Source organism: Embiotoca jacksoni, unplaced genomic scaffold, assembly GCF_022577435.1.
Source record: "Embiotoca jacksoni isolate LCO1_2020_lvr unplaced genomic scaffold, fEmbJac1.0.p SCAF_12, whole genome shotgun sequence".
NCBI classification, from domain to species: domain Eukaryota; kingdom Metazoa; phylum Chordata; class Actinopteri; family Embiotocidae; genus Embiotoca; species Embiotoca jacksoni.
In genome coordinates, this window is record NW_027185252.1 from 2,523,961 (window position 1) to 2,544,983 (window position 21,023).

The window sequence follows — 21,023 nt, forward strand, 5'->3', positions numbered from 1 at the left end:
CTAAAGCTGCTTCATCAGTCACAATCCCTCCAGGACCTCTCTTACCTTTCAGTTTAGAGGACAGAGTTTGTGAGTTATAAAGTGCTAATTCTCTAATTTCCTCATCCTCTCTCCTTTTTCACGCTTGGCATCAACCGCGAAAGGTGTAACAGAGCAGATGGTGTTGGGAGTGCACACCTATACACTCCCCTCTGATCAGGGAATACAAATTCCTTAAGTGTTAATGGAAGGAAAGGTAGTGGACAGATTTCCCTACAGGACACGTAACGATTCAGATTCATGTGCATCGTGCTGAAATGCAAAAATGGTCTTCATGTGCCTCAAGTCAGAACATCTGGAAACGTTTAACAAGCGCTTTTGTGATCACCTTTACAACTTTAGCACATTTTTTGGAGAACAGAAAGAAGTCACAGGGAGAGGAAGAGTGGTGGGAAGCGACGATTGTGTTCTTAAGGGTGAGAGACTTGCACGCGAGCGGCATTGTTAACCAATTTCATGGGGAAATCGCAAATGCTCAAAGACCGGTGGCAAAGATGCTGCTGTTGATTGAGTACTTCCCCACAGAGCTTGTAGGTTCCTGCAGTTTGCAAGTACATCGATTCTGAACGTATCAGTGAAATGTTCAGTGTCAACATATTTGTTTGCCACCAAATTCTCCTGGTTTCAGTCAAGCTCGCTTGTGGTATTATTTCACAGCACTTTGTCAGAGCTATGAAGACATTGTGGTTTGGTTTAATACAGAAAAAGTCCACAGTGATACAATGCGGTACACAAAACGACATAATTTTTTTTAATGGTAATTCCATTTGCTTCTGGGACTCCCCCTCAAAACTGCCTTCTGCCTTACTTTACCCTTCACTCTGCAACTAAAGACTCTCTTTGGAGGATTTTCTACTTCTACACAGGTCATATATCAAATGAGGCACTTCTTCTCCTCATCAGGAAACAGTCGTTTGTGTAGGTTGAGGTATTTGAAGCAGTGAGAACGGCGGAACATTTCACACTGTAAATGGACTTGAATTGTCACTCTGTGCAACAATAGCTCCCCGTCCCACTTTTTAACATTCAGCCACATTTAGATCACAATGGCACAAAGAAATTGTCATATTTAGTATTGATCCTGTTCAGAAATTCTCTTTTATCTCGCTCACCTCCGTCGGAAGACCAGAGGTCGAGATCGGCCACGGAGCAACAGCCCGAAGCTAGCAGGGATTCAGTGGTTTGTTCAAGGACATTTCTGCCGGGTCGATGTCCTCCATTTGAAGGACATCGCTCACTAAACCACCCCGCGGCTCCTTTATTTCCAAGCAAGGCTGAATTATTTCTAGTTCAGGTTGAGTTTACAGTATTTGCATATATATTAAAAATAAAGGAAGTGATCAAAGTTGGTACAGAATAACTTTTCAAGTGAAATGCTTTGATGGAAAGGGGCAAAAAGGAAAGGAAATCAAGAAAAATCTGAGGAAAAAGAAGACTGGAGCACAATAAAATACATATCAGAGTTGTGACAAAGATCCAAACTCAAGACTCCAAAAAATAAAAACAAAAGCGAGGTCAAGATAAAAAAAATAAAAATTTTAAAATTAAAAAAAAGAGAGAGATTCAGTGTTACAAAAATCTAACAAATAAAGCACAGGGAACAGACTGAAAAAATAAGCATCAGAATCCAAAACATAATAAACATCCTCATTTGTTGGAGTTCAGGTTTATTCTCCCACTTTGAGGTTGGAACTTTCTCTCTTCCAAGATGTTCATGAACATGACATAAGCGCGCACACAATTTGACAAGCAGGGCGGCAGGTTGAGCGCAGCACAAAGGAAACGTCTGCCTCTGTGGCTTCGTGCCAGAAAAAAACAATACAGTCACTTTCCTCTTTCACTAACTAACAAGGCCTGAAGGCAGACTTCTACTAACACTATGGGGGTGCCAAATACAACCGATTTATAGGGCGTGGAAATAGTGAACAGCCAGACTGATTACACTAGAGAAAATACCTCAGACCTCGTGACACAACTATTTTATTTTTACATCACAGTGAAAGCAGACTAAAAGATAAATACGCTAAGACCATATTCAAAATATTAAGTCCAAACTAAAGGTTAAAGCAAATACAGTGTGTGCTCGGATCGCAGAGGTTAATAAATGTTAATCTCTACGGACCAAGTGTTTACCAAAGCGTCTAATACATATAAAACTACAACTACTGCTTCACAGATCTAATTTTCTACTTGATTGAGAAACCGTTCACCAGGAACGAGGCCCTATATCTCCACAATATTCCCTTCATTAGCAGCAAAATCAAACACATCACCTCTCACGGGCGCCTTGGGAGGATTGCAGTTGAACTTCAGTAATAAGCTCAAGTAAAATGAAAATCCACAGGGAGAAATATCAGTGGACAGATGGATGCATGAAAAGGGAAAAGCCGCAGAACGAGCTGACTTTTTTTTTCTTTTTTTTTTTTTTTGATGTGGTTCTTTCCAGGCGTTTCCAGGTAACAGTAACGCAGACAGTGTGGTCCAACACAAGCTCCAGCATGCGGTGATCGCTCGCTACGTCCGACTCATCCCTCTGGACTGGAACCCCAACGGGCGGATCGGACTCAGGCTGGAGACCTACGGATGTCCTTACAGTCAGTTTGGGCTTTTTTTTTTTTTTTATTCTCTACTTGCAGAAATTCAGTGAAAACATGACAGAAGTTTGACCGCCTACCTTAATGCTAGCGCCTTATTGTTTGACATCATGAAGCGAGACATAAGATTCAGTATTTTTGTTGAAGTTCGAGTCATTTTGAAGCATTTTTATCATTGATATCTCTATTAAAATTTAACATCTAATGACTCTGCCAGGTTCACATAATTAATCAAGTGATGCACGATTGATTTCCATAATCTACGATGGCATTCGTGCTATTTTGATTTCAGTGAACTAAGTTGTTTTCATTCATCCATCCATATCCTTTTTATCAGACACAAATGAGAAGAAGGTGATCATGCGCCCTCCAGTATTACACTTAATTTATGATTTCTTCTGATGGAGCAGTGAGACGTAACAAGAACATATTTGTTTATTAGTTTCATTAGCTTGTATTGCAACTGTGCCACCTCACCCAGACAGTATTTGTGTGCTTTAGCATGCAGGATGTCAAATAAATCGAAAGTCTCAAGGTGCAAATGAAAAGTATGCATAAAAATATATATGCATACAACCTACATACAGCCCTAAATGGAGATGAGGCTAAGAAAGAGGAAATGAGGACTGAGCGCCAGGTAAGACTGAGGGAGCCCAGCTGGGTCCTGAGGAATGACCAGTAGAACCAGAACCAGCATATGAAGTGAGGATAGAGGAGACGGGAGAGGACACGGCCGTGACACGAACAGAAAACCTGCCTCCTCTTCTGTCTGCTGCTTCCCAGAGAGAAGTTTAATGATGTTACATGAACACCGGCAGGAGTAGCGGGTCCATGATGAGTCCAGCCAGCGTGAAGAGATCCCGTTCTTCTCTGCACCCAAACAGCATCTCTGCAGACTTGTCGCGCAAACACATCTGTGCAGTCATAAAAAAATAAAAAAAAATACAAGCCAGGTCCAACTGGGTGGACGAAGGCACTGAAAAAGGAGAACGCTGCATGCCTTGCAAAAGACAGAACATTGAATATTGTGATATTAAAACACAAAACAACTAAAGTCTGAAAAGAAACTCTACATTTCACTATATTGGGATAAAAGTTACAGTTTTGTAGTTGTTTGTTTGGTATTTTCTAACTAGAAGAAATGAGCTTTAACTAAACTTCGAGGATGCTGGAAATACGTCATTTATCTATTTTAAAAAAGGAGGAAAGGTTTCAAAAAAAAAAAAAGAACTTGTGCTGACTCTTAAAAGTGCGTGTTTGTGGTGTTTCGAGCATCTCTGCCAGCTGTCGAGGTACACGTGCACCGGATGCAATAATTGATGCATCTCAGCTGACATTTCTAATTTGATGCTCCAGTAGCGACACAATATAAGCGAGAGATTTGTTTACATCAGCAACACAACCAGGAGAGGAGCGTGTAGCACTTTATTTTCGTGACATGAAAGTTCATGGAAGTATTTGCTAAAAGACTGGCTTCTCTTCGAGGTTTAATTCATACTTAATCACTGATCTTAACAGAACAGATAAAAGTCCCAGATGGAATCTGTGGCCCAAACAGATGTTTTGTCATTGTTGACACAAAATCTGAATAAACACATAAATAATGAAGCAAAAACAAATCAATACCAGCAAAAAATATTTGTATGAAACAGGATCTATTAGATAAGATTAGATTTTCCTTTGTTGTTCATTAAAAGATGCCGATGCCAAAATTATAATTGAATTTTGAACGCATTAAAAAGAAAAAGGTGAAATTAAAGGTAAAAACTGCAGTAGTATACTATATATACAAGTATATATACAAGTAGTATATACAAGACTAATTTCACATCAAAACTACATATAAAATTAATCAAAGATCTTTTTTACACAACACCTGAAGTATTTTTTTTAGTGACGATAAGTGAAGGCACAAAAATGATTTTCACATTTCACCGTGGATTTTAAAGTAGAGCTGCAAACGTTCTGAAGTTTTAGAGACTTTTAGTTGAAGTGCCACCCATATTTCTCTGAGTATTTGATTGTATATTAGTTTAAGTTTAAGTTGCTAAGAAAAGATTTATGATGAGATCAGTTTGTTGGATTTTACTGATCTTTAAAATATGATGCCAAATCCTTCTGAGAGAGATGGATTAAGGGATTAAAGAAACCGTCTTGAATCTGAGAGAAAGAACTCGCAAATCTTTTAAGAACAGGGATAATATAAATAATATCGTGAATTAACTTTGCCACACTGCCTGATTGTTGGCCTTTTGTATTGAGCAGCACTATTATTCACTTTTATCTTAAACGTATGTTGTGTCTGTTTGGTAAAAGTTTGCCAAACAGTTAGATTCTGCAGATAAATTGGTGCTGTGACTTGTTCACAATTAAAAATGCCCTGATTTTTGTTGATTAAGACTTTTCTTCTGTAAATACATGTTTGTTTACTTCTTGCTAAAATTATCTTTGAACTTTATTTACAGAGAGGCTGCTGGTGGTCTCAGTCTGTTGACAGAAATATAAGGAACTTTTAAATACATGTGGTTATGATGTATCCTACAAACAGACACATTTCAGGGTTGTTTTGCCTTCATACAGTTTTAGATGTGTATCTGAATGATTTTTATGGTCGTGTGGTTTCTCAGACTCGGACGTGGTGAGCTTCGACGGCCACAGCAGCCTCCTCTACAGGCTGAGTCCCAGGCCGAGGCAGATGTCCAGCGAGAGCATTCGTCTGAAGTTCAAAACCCTGAAGAACTCTGGGATCCTGCTGCACGCGGAGGGTCGGAGCGAGCACAGCCTCACGCTGCAGTTAGAGAAAGGAAAGCTTCTGCTGCTCCTCAGAAAAGGTACAACGTTGAAATCTCTGAAACGTTGCGGTCTGCTGTTAAAATCATCCGCACCGACAGGGAATGTCCGTTTATCTGCTGTCTAAAGCCACTAACACCTGTTACCACTGGGTGATACTTTAATGGCTAATATGTTTTACCACTTGTAGTATATTACACATCAGACGTGTACAACCACAGACATTAGTTAAGCAGTAGTCTGTGGTTGTGAGCTTTGCAGTAATTCAGGTTGGAGGTTACCAAACCAGATGTGTTTTTGCTCTCCAGCAGAATTTGTGGTGAAAAAAACCCGTGCTGAGCAGCTCATGTTTTATAGTTTATGATTCTTCCGACGCTCAGCTGCAAGTTACGAACTGAAGAGAAGGCAAGGAACATGTCAGAAGAGATTGTCCACCTACTGCATGTACAATATGTGTATATATACACTTAACTGTAGGTTCTCTTTGGGCTCACTGGTCTCAGTCTTCGGTTTCTGCTCTCTGAGCTTTGGTGTTGCTGTTTGCAGGGAATGATGACACAAGAGCCCAAATATCAACTCTACATATTCTCTGTTTTTTTCACGACATCTTTTCTCTCCCTGTCTGTCGTGCCTCTGTAATTCATTCACCGCTTCGGTCTCATTTCTCTCTGCCTCTTTGCCCTCCCTTCTCACTTTCCACTTCTGCCTCTACAGGCCCGTATTTGTGATTCATCGCCACCCTTTCAAATATGTCATTGCACTTCTCTGCTCGCCTTCTTTTGTTTTGAGATCTGGTTATTTACTTTCCATTAGGTCTGCCATTGTGTTTCATTGCTTTAGCCTTTTCACTTCCATTCCTGCCTCCTTGCTATTCATTCCTCATGCATCTGCAACCTAAAAACAACATCATTTGTGCAGCTTTGCGAACATGTCCTGCGATTTAACAGTATAAATCTGTTTCTGTGAGCAGGACTTTACGACAGCTTCATATGGTACATGGTACAAGATTCCCTGTGTGCTTTCTGTATGTTTCAGTGAGTTATTTATTGTCTTTTAAATGTCAGATGAGTTTTCATCTGTGCTAACACAAAAGTCACTGCCTGGCTGTATGGCAAGAAAAAAAAAAACAGCTTGAAAAAAGACACCTTACATGAGTGACACAGATTCCTCTGCAGCTTCCAGCAGCAGCTGCTGAGTGAAAGCATACATCTTCAAAATGTAGCAGGTGAATGTCCGCATCAAAATGGATGTTCCAGCTGTGAACAGTTTTTATGGAACTGCATGTGAACATCATTTCAGAAAATAGACAGACAGAAAAATATGAATTCGTTTTTGTTGCACGTCACCTGAGGGAAGTGAATTCTGATTATTAGTGGTCATGACAGAAATGCAACCATCCTGGAACAGTGACAACGAGGTTAATTGTGGAGCGCGATCATCTCTTTCCACTCTGCTGCAGATACAGAAAAGAGACTTGGAGGCAGGAAGAGAAGCAGCCTCTTGTGTTTTGTTTCTGAATTGGAGCCTGAAGCAGATGTTGTTGCTGAATGTTGTTGTTTTTTCTCGCAGCATCGTAACCTGTTCTTCGCACACTGATAGATTTTAGGTGGCATGTTAGTGCCACCTTCAATTATTTGGCTTCATTCGTCATACAGAGCAAATCTGAATCTGTTCCACGTGTGTCCGTGTTTGGTCCAAGTGGACAAATTACCTGTAAAATTGAGATAATCATTATGTAACAATCAACAAAGTTCACGTTTGATAACATTACGGGGCTATTTATTTATGTATTTACCCCCACCCTCCACCCCCACCCCCTGCTCAATACACATTACTGTGCTGCACTCTGTTCGTGCACAACAGCAACAGACTCGAACCTTTTTCATTGCACTTGCCTGCATAGAACTACACGTCCATAGTGCAACATCCCATGAGCCCTTTTGTTAATTCAGTGCATTCATCTGTGGCGCTTCCACCTTTTCTAATTCCAAGCTGTAGTACACCTCTTAAAATTAAAAAGCTTTAACTCTGCAAACCACAACAGACGTTATAATTGACGAATTAGCACCTTTAGATTTACATTAGTGTGTGTGTGTGTGTGTGTGTGTGGAGGGGTGGGGAGGTGCTTACAACCCATTATGTTTGTCCATTTCCACTAAGTAGCCTTCAGCAGCACTTAACAGAAGACACTTAGTTCCACTCCGTTTGCCTGGCTCAGTCCAAACTGTTTGAATAAGTCCACCGGCTTATCCAGACGTGTGTTCTCTATAAAAGCAGACCCCCCCCCCCCCCAACTTCCCCCTCCATCCTCCTTTCATCGCCGCTATACATTCATCAAAATGTTGGATTGTAGTTCTGAGGCTCGCTGGCTCATAATTGAGCTCAGTTTTTTTTTTTTTTTTTTTTCTTGGCAGTGAAATATTTTGTCAAATTAAAGGCAGCAGCTGTTTGTTTTCTTCTGTTGGAGCTTTTTGTTCGGTAAAGAATAAAGAGGGTGTCGGAGAGGCAGCGAGGTTGAAACACGCAGCTTCTTTTCTTCTGAAACAGAAGAAGCAGCCTGACAGATATGCATTATGTACAACAATATACATTCTTTGTGCTGCAGTTTGCATAACGTACGTGCTGACATCCATCTGCACACAGCCTCAGGGCCGGATTAACAAAGATCTGAAATAAAAGGTGCTAAATTGCGTGTATATTCCAAAAGTTTGCATGTTTACTTTGCACCCATTTTGCGGGTCTTTCACTAAAGAGTAATTACGTCATTGATATCAGGTGCAAATCGCTCTATTTCAATGAGTGGGTTGCGTGTTTTAAAGTGATTCCAGCCATAAAAAACAGGACGACCGCAAAAAGAAAAGGAAATTTAATCCCGTTGAATACGAGCAAAGGATGCCGATTTTTGCCTCCGTCACCTCAAAAATGTTCACACAGGTGTAAAACCTTGTTCTCCACTCTTCTCCAATGTACACATCTGATTAATACGTGAAACTTCAGTCAAACAAACTAAAATACACGCGCAAACATTTCTCCTATTTCTACTAGCAGGTTTGGTAAATATCATTACAGGTGCTAAATGTATGTATTTGAATTTATTTCCCCTCCCAGTATTTTGCACATTCAAGTTGAAAAATCCAATATTATGTATGTATTCAGGTAAACATGCAAAATGGACAATGTGTGTTAGATTGCACATTTTAAAGATGTAATTCGCTCTGCACATCGTACATTTTTTGTTTTGGTTTTTGTAGATGGTGTGAAGTTTGCATGTGATGTTACACACTTAAGTAAATCAGGCCCCCAGAGTGCAGTTCTGTTACTGTATGTCTGCATACAACACTCATCAAAAAGTCATCATGAGGGGAAGTGATCAGTTTTTTTAGTTGGTTTTTTTTTTTTATCGTTCTCGACAGAAAATTGGTATTTTAAATAAAATGCTACAGGTCAGAAATATTTAAATATTTCTTGTTAAATCGTAAAAAAAAAAAGAAAAAAAAGAACTACAGATGCCAGCTGATGGACGTGGATGATGACTTATTCTGGATATGGTCTGTCAGATCAGGTGTCACAGTGAATAGTGCGCTGAGCGTCCCGTTCAATACTGCAGTATTGACTCGGCCTGTCATTCCACACTGTCCTTAATGTGATTTATAGGAAGGTGTTTTTCAGTCGTGTTCTGTCTTACAGGATTGTGAATAAGCAGCTTAGCCTTCATCCCACGAGCACTGTGTCAGAAAGAGCCAACTGCGCTTCATTTTTACTGCCGGCAGCCGACACATTCCAGAGATGTTTGGCCCACAATGTCAAGCTGATTAGCTGCGTTCCCTCTTGAGGCTCCTACGGTCCTGTGTTTGTTTTGGAGGACGTCCAAGTGTTTCTGGAGTCATTATGGATATGTGCTGATAGCGTTCATTGATTTTGTGGAGAGTTACAGTCTTAGAGAAGAAAAGAAAAGTGAATAAAAGCAGGAGTTACGCGTGTCTGCTTGATTCTCGAGGCAGTTTTTGGACAATTTGACAACTCGCATTCAATTGCAGGATGTTTAAAGATTAGAATTTTTGCAACAACAAAAAACAAAATGAGCTCAAAAGCCAGCAATAGAATATGAATGCAGTCATACTTTTTTCTCATTTATTTGTTCTTAAAAGTTTCCAGAGATTCCTCCTCCCGCAGCGCGAGCTGTGAGCAGGTTCAGAGGTCGTACATTACGCCTGTCTCGACTGATTGCGTGCGCCATCTCAATCATTTTACGCTGAACGGAATGAAATGAAAATACTGAAACAATTACAGCAGTCTGTCATCTGATAAGACCTGCCTGTCTTCCCGTCAAAATTAGATTTAGAGTTGCAGCGAAGAGCTGTAATGCCGAAGCAGAAGGCAGATTATTAGGTGATATTGCCTCTGGTAGCTGTCTGGAATGATCTAATACGAAAACCTGCACTGTAAAAAATACAAAAATCTTAGAGGAACTTTTTATCAGGATTAAAAACAAGAGAGTTCCTGGAAACACGTTGAAAATGAAGATGACCTCAGACAGGAGAACTTCCTAAAGTTTCTTGAGGAACTTCAGTCATGAAGGTCATTTATAGAGCAAACATTATCGCTGAGAAGGATCTTCAACGCAGGAGAAGCTAATTAGAAGTTAAACAACTCCAACAACAAACACCTCCAGAGCTTCAACTTTTTGCTTATCTTTAGGGTATAAAGGAGGATGAGTGTTCTGCATCTTATTAAAACTGTATTTTAATAACCTTGTCCTTCCTAAACATCTAAACGTGCCCCATGCAGTTTTCTGGTAAAAAAAAAAAAAAAAACGCATGTTTATATTCTGTTGTTATTCACCAAAATCAATTCTGTGTATCCTTGAGGTCTAACAAAAGTTCTGAATGCATTTATTTTTTTTCCTCATAAAACATTTGTTAAGCAGATTTCTTGGACATTTTGAAACTTTGTTTACACTCGTACATAGTTGCCGGCTGTCGTTCACTCTTCTGCCTTTGCTGGCATGTTGCTGTGTATTTTAAGGCCTTACTGACACCTGATGAACACTTGAATAGTGTGGAAGCATCGGTGGGAAAGTGTGCCGAGACAAAAAGTGGACCCAGAAATAAGAAACACTGGTCAATAAAATTTGTTTTATCCCAAATCTGAAATATCTGGACAAATGACACAACAGAAATAATGTTGCACTACAAGAAAAGTTGCAAAATAGCTGATCTCTAACATGACATGGTGGCTTTGGTTGTGATTATTTTTTAGAAATGGTGAAACAAATGTAGAAGAGAGCTTTTTAGATGTTCTTTTCTGATGTGGCGGGAAGATGATCTTTAAAAAAAAGAATGTGAATAAATAAATGTTACTAAGGCTCTCAGAGGAAAAAAAAAAAAAAAAGGTCGGAGAGCCCTGGTTTAGACGGTTTGTCAGCTGGTCTATTCTTTTTTTATGGCCTGCGTCCGTGTCATGTGACTGTCCAACCGGTTCAGCAGCAAATACGAGGTTTTGTCAAAGTCTGCTGGCAACTCAGCGATACGCCCAAGCTATGTTAAGTTTAGACAACAAAACAACATGTGGTTGGTCAGGAAAAGATCATGGTCTATAGATAAGTAAATAAGTTACATGTACGTTGCATAAGTTCCACATGTTACGTTACTTAAAATAAATCCACGTTGATTTTTGCTTTTTCATTGGCTCAAACAGCTCAACAGGTGTTCTGGGTGGAAGTGTTTCCTCCATCCAATCACCTCCGACCTCCTCTCTGCGCAGATTTTATCACTCTTATTTCTCCATCACCTGATTTTCCTCTTCGACAACCGTCTCAAATGTAGGCGTCTCTCAATTTTTGATCCGTTTTCATAAACTAAGACGCCCGCTAGTGCAAATTTTGACGCGAGATTGAGTTCAAACAGTCAACAAACACGTGAAGCGTGAGGCAGCGTGTTTTATTTGATTAAATATTTAACCAAAAAAAAACAACAACCATATGGAGGACTCAGGATGGAAATTCCAGTATCTGGTGACACAATCCAGAGAGCGAACATGCTGTTATGCTAAATACACTTTCCCTTCAGTTCCCTGTTTCTCTCTCTTTCTGCCAAGTGCCAACATCCGTCTGCGGATCAATGATGATTAAATCCGCTTCACTCTTCCCTTCGCTCGTCCCTGTCTGTCTCCTTCCTCTTCCTCTCTCTCTCGCTCCCTCTGTGATGCCAAGTATCCGTCTGACAGATCGATGGCGATTGATGACTTGAACACATTCAGCTTCGTCTCCCAGCCTGCCGTCCTCTTATTCTCTCTCTTCCCCCCCCCCCACACACACACACACAAAACATACTCTCCCCTTCAAACAATATCTAATTCAGATTTAATGAGCGAGTGCATCGTCTCCCCGTCTCTCGGCAGAAAAAGTCCTCACTCCGCTGACGCTTCAGGGAGAAAAAGAGAGCCAGCAACAATGTCATTTATTCATGCCCGCCTTCCTCTCCCTCGACCCCCTTTAGTGTTAATTACTGTACGTGTCGTTACGTGTCGTCACCTGCCGTCTCTGGTTCGTCTCCCCGCTGCACATGTGGACTCGGTTCTGTGTGACGCAGTTCGGAGACCTAGAAAACAGCAGTCATTACCAGTTTATGAGGACTAACTTTGTAAACTTTGCTCCCAGTGAGAGACGGAGGAGATGAGTTCCTACTATGATGTTCAAAATACAAATGCGTGACAGTAAACGCCCCCGAGGAGAACAATTGGAAAATTGAAACACAGTTTTATAAAACAACAAACAAGTTCAAGATGTCCCCTCATCCTCTCGGTCTACCATCACCTCACTCTTCCTCCTCCTGTTCCTCTTCCTCCCACGCTGCAGGCAGGAGTGTGTCTCCCGACGGCCGGCATGTCGTGTCCGTGGGCAGCCTGCTGGACGACCAGCACTGGCACCACGTCGCAGTGGAGCATCACAGCAGCCGCCTCAACCTCACCGTGGACAAAAGCACAGTGTGGGTGCAGAGCCCACCGAGGTTCACCCACTGGGAGCACGACCAGGTGTGTGTGTGTGTGTGTGTGTGTGTGTGTGTGTGTGTGTGTGTGTGTGTGTGTGTGAAGGGGGAACTCATGATAAACACATGCAAACGTACAGAAACACATTCACACCTGCACCCATTGGAGTTTTTCAGCATACTTGTGTGTGTTTATTTGTCTGCGGTTTCCCTGTGCAGATGAGCGTCGGAGCCGACCAGAGTCTGGGCTCTCACCGGTCGATCGGGTCGAGCACAAACTTCCACGGCTGTTTGGAGAACCTGGTTTACAACGGGCTGAACCTGGTGGACCTCGCTAAACAGAAGGACCAGCGGGTTACCGTGAAGGTAAACTGGCTCCCAATGTGCTGTTGGAAAATGTGTGTGTGTGTGTGTGTGTGTGTGTGTGAATTTCAGGAATAATCTATATTATACTTATGCATTTTGCAATTCTTCATATATCAGTGTTTAAGAAGTATTTCAGTGTTGCAGTTGGTATATAATTGGCTGGTATATATTTATAATGAGGAGCACCCGCTGGTATAACCCAGTCCAGTTCAACAGCACCACAAACTACAGCCTCCAAAATGAAGTCTTACATAAATCTAACACTTCTCTGAATCAGATTCAGTCATAACTGAAGATTATAATCCCCATAAAGGGAGCGTTTACTGCTTCATGCTTCACCTGTCAGTGGTTTAGAGGTTGTGGCTGATCGATGTAATCAATCACAGTCACCGTCATGCTTTTGACTATTGTTGAACTATACTATGCAAAGATGTTATTGAGCAGCGCTGCGTCATGACCAAAATAAACTAAATGATAATAAAGGAGTAGATGCTAAGTTAAATAATCAATATCTATTTTTGAGTCTTAATATTTAAGATGTTATGGTTGAAGTGCTCTTCCACTTACAGCCCTCATATAAATGCTCCAAATGAGAAGCTGTGTGTCTCCGCCTGTGTGTTCGTGTGTGTTCGTGTGTGTGTGTGTGTGTGTGTGTGTGTGTGTGTGTGTGTGTGTGTGTGTGTGTGTGTGTGTGTGTGTGTGTGTGTGTGTGTGTGGAGCTGATGTACGACACCGCCGACTCTCCGAAGCTCTCCCCTCTTCAATCTACATTACTGCATATCGCCTTAACTGGCCCACAAAGAGCTTTTTAGATTTGATCAAGTGTCGGCGCTGTTGCGTGCTCAACTGAAAATAGAAACCCAGTATCCCCATCAGGGAAGCTGGGGTGTATCAGATCACTGCCGCTGGCCCCCAGCAGTCGATTTACTGCCACTCCTCAAAAAACTATAAGCCTGCGGAGATGACCCGCTACTCCCTATCGTTCTCCCTTTCTTTCTGTCTCTCAACCCTCCCGCTCCCCCGCTCACTAACTCTATGACCTCAGATAGCTTTTGGCTGACATTGGTGCCTCCAGTTAGATCCGCCGGTGCTCATCCGAAGCCCGGCTATTATCGTTATGGTAATACTCTCTTGCTTTTTAAGGAGACTCGCTGATGAGATCTCTGTGCATCAGGGCGCCTCCATGCAGCCTTGGAAATTAATTCATATTCATGCATTATCGTGTTTTCCCCCTTTTGCAGTAATCATTTTTTTCTCTCCGTATCGTTTTTCCTCTTCTTCCTCCTCTTCATCTATCTCAGGGCAATGTGACCTTTTCATGTGCCGAACCCGTTTTTGTTGCCGTGACGTTCACCAGCCCTCAAAGTTTCCTCTGGTTGCCGGGAAGGGCAGAGTCGTCATCGACGGGCATGTCGGTGGGGCTTCAGTTTCGGACGTGGAACAAGGTGGGGCTCCTGCTGACCTTTGACCTGCCAAAGCAAGGCGGTGCGGTGTGGCTGTACCTGAGCAAAGCCAGGCTCCACCTGCAGGTCCACAAGCCGGGCCGGGCACCGCTGGAGCTCATCGCAGGTCAGTGTGACGCACGACCTTCAACTTAAAACCCTCTCTCGCCTCGACTGTCTCCATCCTGTCTGCAGCTATATTTCATCATAGCTGCAGCAAAGAGGAAAGTTAAAGTTACAGGACAAAAATGTCACAAATTTCAAGAAATATAAATGCAATCTTGGCCCCAATATGTCTACAAGCCAGAGAGTGAATCCTTCAACGAGTGGATTTGGGTTTAATCCTTCTATTGCCATCCATCCATCTTAATTAGGAGTCTTTGAGCAGAATCGTTACCAGCTCCAATGGCACGTTTTTGTGTTTGACCCCTGACCTCCGTGTAAGGCTGTCACAGTTAATTTCCCTCCAGAGATTACCATACCTGTCCTCAACAGTCACAGACATACAGTCAGCAGTATACAGTCACGTCAAGCTGTGGTGTTTCTGCATGTCTACGTGACCACAAGTGGTAAAAAGATGCTTAAAAGCGGCGACACCGATGTAGAATGAATGTGTTTACCCTCAGGTTCATCTCTGAACGACGGTCAGTGGCACTCCGTGTATCTGATCTCAGGACGAGGACGTCTGACCGTCACGGTGGACGGAGACGAAGGAGCCTCCACCCACGCCTCTCCCTCGTTTCTCGTCACCAGCGGAGCTCAACTCTTCTTCGGCGGTGAGCGACGGATAAACGAGACGTTCGTGGTGGGAGGCCGTGTTTTGGTTTTTTTTGTTTGGTTTTTTTGCGTTTCATTTCCTGACCGATGTTTTCTCTCCTGTGCAGGTTGTCCGGCCGACAGCAGCAGCAGCCAGGAGTGTGTGAACCCTTTTAAAGCTTTCCAGGGCTGCATGCGTCTGCTGACTGTCGACAAGCAGCCGGTGGACCTGATCAAGGTGCAGCAGAGGCTCATGGGAAACTACAGTCACCTGCAGATCGATATGTGTGGCATCATCGACAGGTCAGACCGAAAAGCACCATTTATTTTACTACCATTTATACAGACGGGGACTAAATATGGTATTACTTCTGTTTTTATTTATTTATTTATCAAGGAAACGTTTGTTCTGCACATATATTTTTTTTATGTAATACAAACAAAAGAGGATCGAGTGGTGTTAAAATGTTTTAATTTTGCTGTCGCTCTTCCTCTATAAAGCCTCTTGATCTCCTTCTGAAGACTCTGCGGCTGGGTTGCTGTGAAACAAGGTTACATGTGGATTATTAGGCAGCTGTGAATTAGACACGGAGAATATAACAACAGTGTTTCGGTCTCGATGTTTCCTCGCTCGGAAAACAATCCTATTATTTCCCATCTTCTAGCATCATGTGATTTGCAGCTTCCTTTGTTGTGGTTTTGCTTTGTGTCTGTGTGGACTGTTTCTGAAATACACTTTCCAGTACTGGACACATAAATACACATTATCAATGTTTAGCAGAGAGCAGAGTTAAATAAGCAACTGTTACAAAACTAATTTATTTATTTCTGCTGATTGCTGCCAAGTCATTATCACTCTTGCAGTGTTTGACTCCTGCTGCTTTGCTTTTAATAGACAATACAATATTTGATAAGGAATTAAGATCCGTTTGCTGTATACAAACCTGCTGGAGGCAAAAAAAAAAATATCGTACGCTGAACAAAAAAAAAATCCATTATTACCGTCTGACAGGTCAATATTCCCGACACATCTTCGTCATAAAACACCGTAGAAACCGCGGCGTCTGATACGTCGCCTTTTTCTTTTCCATATTGCAGGAAATGTCAAGTCGAGCTCGGCCGTGTGAGTTTAATGTTGTGCCGTGTGCGAGCAATAACACGTTGCTCCCAGAACACGACATTAGACCTTTTTTCCAAATCATTAGAGCTCGCCGGTAAATGGCAAACATATTATCCATCGAGCAGCTTTTGTTTCAGTGAAATGTCAACTTGAAAAATTGATTTACACTTCTTCCAACCCCTCACCTCCAACCCCGGCAGAGCACTTTCCAGATATAAGTGACGCCTGATTGATCCGAACGCCGGATTTAGCGGCGGGCTCGTGGCTCGACTCTGCAGCTCGTGAAAAAGGATTGCAACATAGACAGGTTTGCAGATAAAGGGAGGCGGCGGTGGACCACCAGAACAAATGCATATTTAAAGCACGAAGTATAGAAGGAAATACAAAGTGCTGCATCTGCCTCCAATTTTATACTTTTGAAAAGAAAAAAGGACGCAAAAGAAAATCGGTGCTAAAAACCAAACTGTAGAATATGACAAGCCTGCTGAGTCAGGCTTTTTTCTAACAGTGAATTTCCCACTGACTAACAGATTAAAAATACATGCTGCTCTCCATCAGCTGCAGTCACAATTCGCTGGCCTCATTTTCCCCCCTCAAATATGTTTACCCATTCGCCCACTGAGCTGCATTCACACCAACTTCAACTTCCCCATTATTACTCCTTCCTCTTCCTCAATTCCTCCCTCAACTTATAATTCACTTTTTCTGAATTTTTCTCTCTCAGTGTCTCCGTTATTTTTGTCTCTTTCCTCTCATTGTCTCTAACATCCTAGTCCTCTTCGTCTTCCTTGTTAGGCTTCTTTTTTTTTTCTTTAGCACAGGGCATGACTGAGATGGAGAAAAAAAAATCCAACTAACAGCAGCATAGTTTGCTCAACTCCAGGGTCGAAGTCACATGGCAAACTTACTAATTAATTGCAGGACAAATGACCAACTCCAGGATTATAAATCACTGCCGAGTCCCAACAAAACCACAGAATAACCAGAAAAACCAGAGATTCTCCAGTGAGAACATTCATCTGCGTGTGTGAACTGTGTTTCAGGGCAGGTAGGGAGACGCTGCGGATGATGGGAACATTTTCCCTTCGCCTCAGCTGTTCACGCCGCCTCACACACATGTAGTGACACATCCAGTGGGACTGGGTGGCGTGATGCAACACACCGTGACAGATGAAGCATTTCTGATTTACTCCCTGTCAGCACTACAGTATATTCAGGCAGCCAAATGTTGCAAATGTTTAGATTTAATTGTTAACTTTTTTTCCATAGAGTCGCTCCATTTCTGGCCTCGTTGTTGCAAATTAGTCTGAACGCGTAGCCGGAGATCCTCACACAAAGGACTTTTATCTGCTCCTGAGGCGCAGCTAAAAAAAACTAATGGTGACAGAGCCTTCGCTCTTAGCCTCGGTCGGAAGAAATCAGGTCAGCAGACTCAGTGACGTCTTTTGAATCTCTATATACCCGTGTTCAGCCATGTTGGGTGACGAAATGACGCGTCCGAAATGGTGTTTCGCTCACGTCTTCAGCTTCACAGTCAGATTCAGACTCCTCAGTCGTTGATTTTAACAAGCGGTATGAATGGTTTTTTTTTATTTTTTTTTTATTTTTATCTTTGCTACATTGTTAAAAACAACTGTCAAGGGTCCAAGTGACAAAGCTGAACTTCACCGGTCAGACAAAACCTTTCGATGCTGAAGACGAGTCGCGGTCGGCAGATGAGCCACCAAATGCCCGGCGCCACTTTTAGCAAGAGACGTGAACGTATTTTTTAAAATTTTTGTAACGGCAGCTTTATGTTCTTATTATTTAGCCTTTCTGAGGCCGTTTGGGATTGGAGATTATTTCAGAGATTTTGCTCACAAACATTTGTGATGCTCGCTTGCTGTCCACCTTCTCACCACCAAACTGGACATTATCTGAACTGTATAAAAAAAAATAAAAATAAAAAAAAAAAAAACATGCAATAAACGGCTGTCGTCACAGTTTAACTCTGCAGCATGAGAGAGCTCCCTTCAACAAGTGGACGTATAAACTGGAGTTTTAGGATGTGCTCTGTTTCCTGTGTGTCTCAGGTGTTCTCCCAGTCACTGTGAACACGGAGGCAGCTGCAGCCAGTCGTGGAGCACCTTCCACTGTAACTGCTCCGGCACCGGCTACAGTGGAGCCACCTGCCACAGCTGTAAGCACCTGACTCTTGTTGGTTATTGAGGTTCAAAGGTCGCAAACGTGGCGTCTCCTGACGTGTGTGTGTGTGTGTGTGTGTGTGTGTGTGTGTGTGTGTGTGTGTGTGTTTCCTGTTTATGAGACAACCTGCTGGGACGTCGTTGTGGCGAAAGGTCGACCTGAGGTCAAACCTTTGTGATACTGATGATGATGGTGATGACGATGTCTCTCTCTCCTCAGCGATCTACGAGCAGTCCTGTGAGGCATACAAACACAGAGGCAACACGTCAGGGTTTTATCACATCGACGTGGACGGCAGCAGACCCGTCAAACCGCAGCTCATATACTGCAACATGACAGGTAGCCGACACACACATCAACACACACACACACACACACGCTGTCCGTTCTCCCTCCCCCCTTTCATCCTACTTCCTGTCTGTCAGCCCTGCTGAGTAAGACGTTTTTCCACAGACAACCTTAAAAAATTAATTTTGTCTTTCTCTTTCCTTCTCGACCACCAGAGGACATGACGTGGACGGTGATCCAGCACAACAACACAGACCTGACCACAGTCCGCCCGTCGCCGGGGACGAACCAGCACGCGGCTCACTTTGAATACGCATCTGACGAGGAGCAGTTGGCGGCGATCATCAACCGGTCAGAGCACTGCGAACAGGAAGTGGTCTATCACTGCAGGAAGTCGCGCTTCCTCCACACTCCAGGTGACGCTGCTTGATATTCCCACGGCTAGAATTATTATTGGACAGCCTGTGAGTGTCAAGGTTTTGGTTTGCAAGGGATTTAAAACAAAAAAAAGCATGTGGTTATATTTAGGAGAACAAAACGACGTGGGGCGTCACCAGAAATACTTGGTTAGGAAAAGATTTCTTAAACAAAAAAAGTACATCGCTTTTCTCATGGATTCACATTTCCTGCATGAAAATCTGGTGAATTATCATCCAACCACCCCCAACCTACTTCTCTATCATGACCTGTGTCATGTGAGGTGCACTGGCAGGTGTATTATGCCTCTTTTCCATTTTTATGGCTTTCCATTGTCAGTGGAGAGTGCCATCAGATACTTTTCTTCGGACCTGCTCCTCCAGGGTCCTGAGGGCTTTGAGCCATTACTAAAAGATGGCGTGAAAACACTGCAGATCACTATCGGTCAGAGGGAATCGTCACAATCCCTGCTTCACTGCCTGAGGGACATCCCGCACTCGGGCCATTGTGAAAAAGCCGAGCCACAGAGCAGCTGCATAAAACCACGCCGGGGTCAAACGATAAAGTGCTGACGTTCCTCTCCTTTACAGCCAACGAGAGAATTCAGCGAGAACTGGACGGAGATATTATAAAATATACCAACAGGTCTTTGAACTTCTAGCTTTAACTTTTTCTGCAGTGCAGGGAAAAAACGGAGGAAATTCAAAAGCGATTACCGATCCGTTAAGGACCACAACGGCCGGATCGGATCCAACGGAAAGCATTGGTGGTGGTTTGAGCAGACGGACGCCATAAACGACCCCCAACACTTTGGTGTGACACTAAGCTGGCTCACCCCTTCAGTCACGCCGCTACAGATCTTCCCCTTCGCCTGTGAACGTTTGTTCGTAAAGTGTCGAATGCTCTGAATCTTTGTGACTGTGTCATTCTTTACTCAGATTGTCTCACAGTATCGTCAGTGTGTCTGAAGAGGCCTGCCTGATATGAACATGTCTCTGTGTGCTCCAGAGGGCTCTCCTCTCAGCTGGTGGGTCGGAGGTCCGGCTGGAGGACGAGTGCAGACCTTCTGGGGCGGAGCTCCACCAGACAGCCGACAGTGTGCCTGCGGTCTGCAGGGGAACTGCGTGGATCCCAAACACTACTGCAACTGTGACGCTGACCGCACTGAATGGTACTGCAGTCACTCACATCGAGGCCACAACATGCCATCTTATCTTTGTCTCCTTTTTTGTTCCGCGACATCTCCCTTTCCTTCCTTTTTATTTTCCTTTCCCGTCACTCATTATAAAGACAACTACACTTCTCATGCTTTGTCATTCTTTGTTTTGCTTGGGGTAAATATTTATTTATTTCCCATCTAGTTTGTGGTTTCTTATTTAAATTCTGCTTCTTCCCTCCTTCCCTTTACCTGCCCCGCAGGGCGAATGACTCGGGCCTGTTGACCCACGAGGAAACGCTCCCCGTCAGATCTCTGGTTCTGGGCGATGTCCAGCGGCCTGGCTCCGAGAGCGCCTACAAGGTGGGACCTCTCCGTTGCCATGGAGACAGTAAGTCCCACTCAGAGCCCCTCGATGTCACCTCGCGCATGTTTTTGTGTCGTGTCAGACCTGCTTTTGGTGTCTTAGCTGTGATCCCTGAGCTCTGATTTATACGTCTGCACGTGTTTTTTTGTAGAAAACGTCTGGAACGCCGCGTTTTTCGACAAGGAGACGTCGTACCTCCACTTCCCCACGTTCCACGGAGAGCTGAGCGCAGACATCTCCTTCCTGTTTAAAACTACCTCGTCGTCCGGCGTCTTCCTGGAAAACCTGGGCATCAAAGACTTCATTCGGATCGAACTCAGTTGTGAGTAAAAAAAAACCTCTCAGGTGAGATGTCTAATTCAGACTTCACTTGGCCGGAGCAGGAAGCATCAACCCGGGAGTTTAAGTTTTACCTGGAGCTCCACCTCAGTCCCTCTCAACCCTAAAAAAACACACAGAAAAAACACACTTAACCAGCTGCGCCTCCATTTATTTCTCCTCCGCGGGGAAATCACTTG

The 21,023-nt window shown here is 43.1% G+C and overlaps 1 protein-coding gene across 1 annotated transcript in view; it reads left to right on the forward strand.

Moving 5' to 3' along the window:
• Positions 1 to 21,023, forward strand: part of LOC138195122 (contactin-associated protein-like 4) — an 86,917-nt gene that overhangs the window by 48,797 nt on the left and 17,097 nt on the right. The window contains exons 6-18 of the mRNA XM_069144208.1: positions 2,486 to 2,633; positions 5,261 to 5,464; positions 12,280 to 12,455; positions 12,629 to 12,775; positions 14,077 to 14,344; positions 14,844 to 14,993; positions 15,102 to 15,276; positions 18,166 to 18,272; positions 18,497 to 18,616; positions 18,781 to 18,981; positions 19,991 to 20,153; positions 20,402 to 20,529; positions 20,657 to 20,827. Coding sequence (XP_069000309.1) covers positions 2,486 to 2,633; positions 5,261 to 5,464; positions 12,280 to 12,455; positions 12,629 to 12,775; positions 14,077 to 14,344; positions 14,844 to 14,993; positions 15,102 to 15,276; positions 18,166 to 18,272; positions 18,497 to 18,616; positions 18,781 to 18,981; positions 19,991 to 20,153; positions 20,402 to 20,529; positions 20,657 to 20,827 — 2,158 coding nt within the window. The remainder of the gene's footprint in view (positions 1 to 2,485; positions 2,634 to 5,260; positions 5,465 to 12,279; positions 12,456 to 12,628; positions 12,776 to 14,076; positions 14,345 to 14,843; positions 14,994 to 15,101; positions 15,277 to 18,165; positions 18,273 to 18,496; positions 18,617 to 18,780; positions 18,982 to 19,990; positions 20,154 to 20,401; positions 20,530 to 20,656; positions 20,828 to 21,023) is intronic.